The sequence below is a fragment of the Nematolebias whitei genome, chromosome 21 (genome assembly GCF_014905685.2).
Source record: "Nematolebias whitei isolate Nwh7 chromosome 21, NemWhi1, whole genome shotgun sequence".
Taxonomy (NCBI): Eukaryota; Metazoa; Chordata; class Actinopteri; order Cyprinodontiformes; family Rivulidae; genus Nematolebias; species Nematolebias whitei.
Genome location: NC_056518.1, coordinates 15,286,864 through 15,296,058, shown reverse-complemented (window position 1 = coordinate 15,296,058; position 9,195 = coordinate 15,286,864). Strand labels below are relative to the sequence as shown.

At 39.1% G+C, this 9,195-nt stretch overlaps 1 protein-coding gene across 1 annotated transcript in view; it reads right to left on the bottom strand.

Moving 5' to 3' along the window:
• The window catches only part of impg1b (interphotoreceptor matrix proteoglycan 1b), a 34,344-nt gene extending 28,414 nt beyond the window's left edge, over positions 1–5,930 (bottom strand). Inside the window, exon 1 of the mRNA XM_037695338.1 lies at positions 5,914–5,930. Within this exon, the coding sequence (XP_037551266.1) occupies positions 5,914–5,930 (17 nt within the window). The remainder of the gene's footprint in view (positions 1–5,913) is intronic.
• Between the last annotated feature and the right edge of the window lie 3,265 nt (positions 5,931–9,195).

Sequence of the window (9,195 nt, the reverse complement as noted above, 5' to 3'; positions counted from 1 at the left end):
TGAGTGTGCTGCTTGTGGGACTGAGTTTGTTGTGGCTCCTCGGACTGATGAAGTCCTTTGGATGAAGGATGAAACGTCTCAACAACAACAAAAAAGAAACCATCCAGATGACCTGACTGAATTTTGTTGGAAAGTCCCAGAAATTAATTAAGGGATGCACCTCTACATCTGATTAATTTATGGAGCTAACCTGATTTATAGTGGCCGCCACAGCTAATCAACTTCAGCAAAAAGAAATCTGTTATTTTTAATTTTTAATGAAAAGTGACAAAGTGGAAGGACAAAGAGGAGATATATGGATGCAGTTAGAGAGGACATGAAGGTAGTTGGAGTGAGGACAAAGGATGCAGAGGACAGAGTGAGGTGGAGGAGGATGACTCGCTGTGGAGACCCCTAGTCCTCCAGAAGGACTAAAACAGCCTTTTCAGGTTATATGCATCATATGACCTCCATAAATCAAGTACAGTAATGCAGACAAATATGCCGGACACTTCAGCACTGAACCTGTAACTTTTTCCTGCCTGATGGACATTAAATTGATAAACTGAAATTATATATCTTGATTTATTTGAGTTAGAGCGAGTTTCCTCTCCATCTGGGAATAAAAGAACCAGACGCCAGAACCAGACGAGGAGTCAGACCGGTTTCAAGGACAGACCCGGTCCAGATTCTTCCGTGTTGCTTTGTGAAATCTTAAGATATTTTCTTTAACTGCTTGGATATTTAACAAAGAGAAACCACTGAATTATTACAAGTGTCCTGTTACTGTAATATTTTTATTTGGTTGAGTGGGTGAAGAAAGAGTTGAGTCAAAAGTCTCAGTTTTCTGGTCTGTTTTCATTCCAACGCTCACCTATTGTCATAAGGTCTGGATCATGACCGAAAGAGCAAGATCCTGGATAAAAGCAGTCAAAATTAGCTTCCTTTGTAGGGTGACTGGGCTCAGCCTTAAAGATAGGGTGAGGGGCTTTGTCATCCGGTGGACCTCAGAGTAGAGCTGCTGATCCTTTGCTTTGAAAGGAGAAGTTCCCAACCCTGGTCCTCAAGGACCACTATCCAGCATGTTTCAGTTGTTTCTCTGCTCCAAAACATCTGATTCAGAGATTGAATTACTTCCTCGAGTTCATTTCTCCTGAATGGACATGTTGGTGAAGGAAACAGAGGGGATGAGGAAGTGATGGGTATGTTTGTTGTCAAGGAAAGAAACCAGGAAGGACAGATGGTGGTGGATTTTGCCAAGAGAATGGAAATAGCTGTAGTCAACATTTATTTCCAAAAGAGGGAGGAACATAGAGTGACCTATAAGAGTAAAGGAAGGAGTACGCAGGTCGACTACATTCTGTGTAGAAGAGGAAACCTGAGGGAGATTGGAGACTGTAAGGTTGTGACAGGGGAGAGCGTGGCTAGACAGCATCGGATGATGGTGTGTAGGATGACTATTGTTGTAAAGAACAGAAAAAGAGTAAAATCAGAGAAGAAGACCAAATGGTGGAAGCTGAAGAAAGAAGAATGCCGTGAGAAATTCAGAGAGGAACTGGGTGGAAAGGATGTGCAGCAGGTTAGGCTTGTTAAAGATAGGAATGGTAATGTGCTAACAAATGAGGAGAGAGAGATGGGAAGATGGAAGGAGTACTCTGAGGAGCTAATGAATGAAGAGAATGAAAGAGAAACAAGAGTAGAGGTCATAGAAACTGTGAACCAGGAATTGGGAAAGATTAGTGAGGGTCAAGTCCAGAAATCTCTGAAAATAATGAAGGGGGAGGCAGTAGGACCTGATGACATATTAGTGGAGGTGAAAATGTCTTGGAGAGATGGCAGTGAGGTTTTTAGCTCAAATATTCAATGGCATATTTGAGGGTGAGAAAATGTCTGAGCAATGGAAAAGAAGTGTGCTGGTGCCCATTTCTAAAAACAAGGGTGATGTACAAAGTTGTAATGATTACAGGGGAATTAAGTCGACAAGTCATACAATGAAGATCTGGGAGAGAGTTGTCGAAGCAAGACTTAGACACGAGGTGACTGTGAGCAGCAGCATGGTTTCATGCCAAGAAAGAGCACCACAGACATCATCTTTGCTTTGAGGATGCTGATGGATAAGTAAAATGGTAAATGGATTGCACTTATATAGCGCTTTTTTTTCCTTATCAAGATACTCAAAGCGCTTTACCCCTCATTTACCCATTCATGCAGTACTCTACTATTTATTTACAAAGAATAATCAGTGCTTTATCATATTCATATACCGATGGGACACACATCGAAGGCAATGAGGGGTTCAGTGTCTTGCCCATGAACACTTCAACATGTGACTGCTGGTGGAATAAAACCCCCAACTTTTGCATTGGAGGACAACTAACTGCTCTAACCACTCAGCCAGAGTACAGTACAGAGAGGGTCAGAAAGAACTCCATTGTGTCTTTGTGGATTTAGAAGAAGCATATAACAGGGTGCCGAGGGAGGAGGTGCAGTATTGCACAAGGAAATCTGGAGTGGCAGAAAAGTATGTTAAAATGGTACAGGACATGTATGAGGACAGCAGGACAGTGGTGAGATGTTCTGTAGGAGTGACAGATAGCTTCAAGTTGGAGGTGAGATTGCATCAAGGATCAGCTCTGAGCCCCTTCTTGTTTGCTCTGGTGATGGACCGACTAACAGATGAGGTCAGGCAGGAATCCCCATGGACGATGATGTTTGCAGATGACATTGTGATCTGTGGTGAGAACAGCGAACAGGTGGAAGATAACTTGGAGAGGTGGAAGTATGCACTTGAAAGAAGAGGAATGAAAGACAGCCATAGTAAGACAGAGTACATGTGTGTGAATGAGAGGGAGGCTGGTGGAACAGTGAGGTTACAAGGAGCAGAGGTCACAAAAGAGGAGGACTTCAAGTACTTAGGGTCCACTGTCCAGGAAAATGGGGAGTGTGGTAAAGAGGTGAAGAAGAGAGTCCAGGCAGGATGAAGTGAATGGAGAAAAGTTTCAGGAGTGATTTGCAACAAAAGGGTGGTAGCAAAGGTCAAAGAAAAAGTTTACAAGACAGTTGTGAGACCAGCTATATTGTATGGTCTGGAGACATTGGTGTTGACAAAAAAACAGGAAAAAGCACTGGAAGTGGCAGAAATGAAGATGTTGAGGTTCTCCTTAGGAGGGACAAGGATGGATAAAATTAGGAATGAGATCATCAGAGGTACAGCACATGTTGAACAACGGGTTAGAAAAAGTTAGAGAGGCCAGACTGAGATGATTTGGACATGTCCAGAGGAGGGACCGTGGGTATATTGGCAGAAGGATGTTAGAAATGTAACTACCAGGGAAAAAAAAATAAACAAAGAGTAAGGCCAAATATATGGATGCAGTTTGAGAGAACATGGAGGTAGTTGGAGTGTGGACAGAGGATGCAAAGGATGGAGTGAGATGGAGGAGGATGACTCGTTGTGGCGACCTCTGAAGAGAGAAAAGCGCATAGAAGAAGAAGAATTACTTCCTCAAGTTCTGCAGAAGCCTGTTAATCACCCATTCATTCAAATCAGGTGTCAAAGCAGGGAAACAATTAAAACATGCAGGATAGTGTTCCTTGAGGACCAGGGATGGGAACCATTGGATTAGGATGCTTCCCTTTGGAGGTTTTCCAGAATGACCCACTGGTAAGACCGAGAACTCTCTGGAGGGATTGTGCACCTTCTCTTGCCATGGAACGCCTTGGGAGTTCTCCAGGAGAAGTTGGAGAGAAGACTGTCTAGGTTTCTCTCATAGACCTATTGCCTCCATTACCCAATGATTGATAATAAGTAGAAGATTGAGATGGGAGAGGGTTTTTTATGTAAAAAATTGTGGGGGAAATGGTTTAAATCACACAAGTGAGCATTTCATTACCAAGCTTTTGTTAGTCCTGTAGTGTCATTCACTAAAAAGTATTAAATTGGACAGATATCTGATCCATGGTGGTGCATGGTGGCCTTTGTTCAGCTGTCTGAATTCAATGCTGTTTGTTTTATGACCATATATAGATTGTGGTCTGACTACGGTATAAAACAAAGAAGCCCTACAGATGTGTGCATAAGATTTAAGCATTCAGGTTCACTGTGACATAAACAGGAGCCTCTGTTAATAGAAACAAATCTAACCATTGTCATATACCTGTATATTTATAACATACTACTACATGATTATTCATTTGTGAGGTTAATTAGGAACTTAATGTTACACCCCTATAAAAATCAGTGTGCTGTTTCAAATTCGGTTTGTCACCTGTAGAAAAAAATCTATTTTAGATAAAATGGCTCTCATTGTAATGCCAGCTGGCAAATCTTTTAGGACTTCTTAAGAAATAAAGCCCGGATTTGTGAGCCCCAAAACACCAACGGGAGGTCACTAAACCCAAATAACAAACTACTCTTCTGGAAAAGGGATCAGAAATCTTAGCCAGAAAATTACAATAAGAACAAGTGAGTGGAAATAATGTAATTATTGGGCTATTATGTTCATGTTTGACTCAAAACTTTTAAATAAAAATGCAGTATTTAATGGAAGTGGAAACTGAAGGGGTCATGTTTACACAAATATGTATTTAAATAAAATATAATCGTGTTAACACTCGTAAGTGATGATTTTTTTAAATAATTTTCCTTTTTTAATCAAGCACCTGTTCAGTTGATGGGCATACTGCAACATAAAAAAAGAAAAAAATATATAATTATTAAAAACCTATTATGCAAATTAAGCAGCGATTTACAATTTTTTCCACATAATTACACGACCAATTAGGTTTTATGCATCACATAGATTTTTGTCTCTATTTAAGCTGCAATGATTTTTTTTATCCAAATTACCATTTCTATACTTCATGCTATTAAATTGACAAACTACTATTAACTATAAATTCAGTATTCTCTAATATTTTACTTCAATTGAATCTTTATTCATATTGGTTAGTCTCATTGAGTCACGAGGACTCGTTTTCAAGAGAGCTTTGTTTTGGACAGACAACATATAAAGTTCAGACAACAATAAACAACAACAAAATGCAATTCAAACAAAAATTTAAAGATAATGTTATGAAACAATAAAATCAAGGCGCATTATAAAACAAGGTAAAATGCTAAAAACAAGAACATATTTGCATTGATTTTTCTATTGTTTTTCTACTTAAACTAATGATAGTTTTAATTAAATATAGGATGCAGAAGTGTAAAAAAAAAGTTAAAAAATTAAAAATGATTAAATTAGCTTTGGTTTGTGCTTTTAGGTTTTGAATTGCTGTCTAAAAAATAACAAATATGTTTGGATAAAGTTCATTTTTTCAATAAAAGAAACATTGATTGCCATATTTAACAAACTAAATAAATCATAAATCTATATATACTGTAAGTTTTACTTGAAGTCATAATCAAATATTGTCTAATTCCTAACAGGTGCATAAACCTGCAGCAAATAGCAGCTTCAAAATAAAAGCATGGTAGAAATGACATGTACTGATGGATGAAAAGACAAAAGGCTCCACGTACGGTGTCTACCCTGCAAAACCATGCAACCATTTATTACAAAACATTCATAGATTGCTTTTTTTTTTTTTTTTTTTAAATAAAAGCTGAAATTTCTTTAAGAGCCCCATCAGGGCTTTTGAGTCATTTGTTCGGGACTCTAAGCCTGTCACACACATGCACAGGCACGAGGGCCTGCGCAACGGGGGGTGGGGGTGGGGGGTGTTTGGAAAGGGCATTAATGGCCAAAACAAAACGGTCCTCACAAGAGAATTACAAGCCAGAAAAGATTAACGTCCTGCAATCCTGAGAACAGAGTGCCTTTTGTTTCCTTTGGGATAATGAGCTCACCCGGACACATCTCTCTGAACAACACGGTGCCGACTCAAACATCAGCATTTTCAGAAAAATATGTTTCTTCCCCTCTGACTGACCACTTCTTATACATCATGACCGCTTTAATTTACGGTGACTGTTCATGACCTTAAAAACTGATTGATGGATGTTTGACATTTGCTTGACGTGTAAAAATCAAACATCTCTCTGAGATTGAGCTGGCGTTTTGGATTTCTGCTTTTTACTTCCTGGACTATTTTTACTGACACAAACACACCTGAACTTGCTGAATACACTTTTTTTTTCTTTTAATAGTTCGCCCCAGCTGCTTACCTTTGATTTGATTTGCTTGGAGTGTAATCAGACAGAAAGTGAGAAAGACTCCTGATTGTAAAAGCATGATGGGTTGATTTATGTGTCTTTCAGCTCCAAAGTGATCATTTGTGGAGAAAAAGTTGCAAGCAACAAGACAATCCAGAATCTCCTTATCTCGAGTCCATTAGGAGAATTTGCTGAGGTGTCTCCTCTGATGCTGAGGTGCCAGCTCACTCCAGTAAACCGTGCTCTGAGTGTGTGTCCCCAGTCGTTTGGTCCTGGATCCCTGTGGAGAAGAGACGTGGCTGCATGGGTGCATGGACAGTAGACAGTGGACAGGTTAGGATCCGGATGGAAACAGGACCGGGAGTTTTCTTTTCTGCTGTGAGTGTGACTACAGAGACGAGGTTAAAAAAGCAGGCTCCGTTTGGAGTCTAATCTCTTTACCTTCTTCTTGCTGCTTTGTAATCCCCGCGGGGCCCACGTGGCCTCATCCTGTTAGTCACCTTCTGGACCCTCATCTGTCTGCTGAACAAACTTGGGGATCTGCCAGATTCCCCCCATAATAGAAGAGGGTGGATTACTGCCGACCAGAACAAGATTTAGCTGGAACCCAAACTCATGTCTTGAGCTCCAATTCATAAAAACTTTTAGCTAAAGATTAATGTTCCACTGTTTAAATTCATTTTCAGTCTCATTTACTTTTTTTTTTTTTACTTCTTTCAAAAGTGTCTCTCTTTGTCTAAAGCACTTGTTTGAAATATTCCATCCCACTTCATATCTGTTTAACTTTGACCTTTTGTCTGATTTGACTCATGTTTTGCTCATAAACAACTATGAACTTGTTCCTGTTTTAAGGATCAGAAATGCATTGAGTTCTACTTTAAATGTTTGCCCAGTATATCTCATCACCTGCACCATGAAGGACCCCACTCACCCAGCACACACACTTTTTGCTCCACTCCCCTCAGGCAGGAGTTTGAGTAGCATTAAATGTAAAACCACTAAACTGAGGAACAGCTTCCACCCTGAAGATGTTAGACTCATGAATTCCTGACCAGGAAAATCACTGTAATGCAACTTTGATTGTTGAGATGTGCTGCTGATCCCATGCTGCTGATTATTTCATGCTGCTGCATTCATTCATTCATACTCATCCACCCACAGAGACTCATGTTCATGCTGCTGTTGTTTGGTGTATTGTTATTAGTGACTAGCATATATCTTAGATCTTTTAGCGCACTGTTTAGCGTATATCTTTGTTTATATATCTTAGATCCTTATTTACTGATTCTTTTTATACGTTATATTTTTGCTATTGTCGGGTGTAACTGGGACCCTGGGTACACAATTTCATTCCACCTCATGTACCACATGTGATGTGAATGACAATAAAGAACATTGACCTTGACTTGACCTTAAACATCATTCTGTGGCTGGTCAGGATCAGGGTAATTCCTGGCTTTTGCATAAAAAATGGCACACCTGTGTGCTATCAAATGAATAAATAAAAGTGCAGTTACAATATTTGATTTGTGTGTGTGTGTTTGTCTCCGAAAAGTAAATTAATCTGATATAAACTGTGCATTTGTTATTTAACAAAGCTGAATGTTTTCAGTGTAGCTTTCCAGTTTAGAAGCCTGACCTATACGGTAAAAACTTTTCAGGTTACAATCAAGCTGACGTCAGTCGAAAACTTGAACATACCACACAATGTTTAAGTCTAATAAACTGACAACGCCACAGTTGAATTAAACTTTCTTTTTTCACTATATTTGATTAATTGTTTTTTGCATAAAAGAACCTGAACTTGTAGTTGAGGCTCATATAATTATGTGTCCCAAGTCTTTTTTTAGATATGTATTGAGGTACTTGGATATTGTTTCTGGGACAACACAAACTTTAGTTTGATTCAAAAGAACCATGACCCTTAAGACCTGCTGACGACTTCTTGTCATTGTTGAATTGATTCAATTTAAATGAACTAACAGAATAAAAATGATGCTTTGGATTAGAAGGGATTATATCAAAAGGACAATGAAGGGAGTACAGTGTGAGTTACTGTGAAAACATAGTTCTGCTGCTATAGTCTCTGCCCCACAAAAATTGTATTGGTTTAAATACTTAAAGGAACTATAGTTTTCAATTTGTCAACTGCAATATTTCACAATTTATTTTGTAAATCTGTTACGGACCAACCATCACTGCTACTTCTTTTAAGATGCCTTTAAAAGTACATTAAGGTGTTTGTTGGGCTGTTTTCCTTTTCTTTAGCCAAAACAAACCTTATAGGACACCCAACAAAATTAATTTTCTCAGATTTATTATATGTTTTAACATATTAACTCTTTCTGTACACAACCGTTTAAAGATTGTTGCAAACCCTGTATATTATTTACATGTAAACAGTGGAGAACATGTATGTGTTGGGGCGACAAGCCTGAATTAAAGCTGCATGGCACACTTCTTAGGAATATCCACTCTGGGCTGATTAGCACTGATCTAATAGACGTAAAGCGGTGAAAGTTTCACTGTCAGTGTGTTAAGCTCCTTTGTTAACATCAGTCCGGCCTGGCACTGAACATCTTACATAACGTAACATTAAACAACATGCAACAGAAACAAGCACATCCCAACAAAAAGACAGTTTACAACACGAGGAGCTTCTGTACAAACGATGTTCCAACTATTTGCTGGCTCTGACATTTTGGAGGTTTCTGACAGCAGTCTCAGCTCAAGCCTTGTTCCAGCCTGTTTTAAATATTCTGTTGTGCAGCTGTTGCTGAAGATTCTTAATCTGACCTCATCTGTTCTCTGCAATTTTAGACCCATTTCAAAACATTCTTTTTGGTCTTTTTTTTTATTATTATTATTTTTTTTTAGAAAGAATAGTTTTTGTTCAGCTGCACCCCTTTTTAAATGCACACAACTCCATGTCCAGGGCATCTTCCTCTTTTTGCACAGTGACTACTGGATATAGGCACCAGTGACCCCCGCAACCTGAAACGGAAGAAGCGGGTGAAAATAATGGATGGATGGATGGATGGATGGATGGATGGATGGAT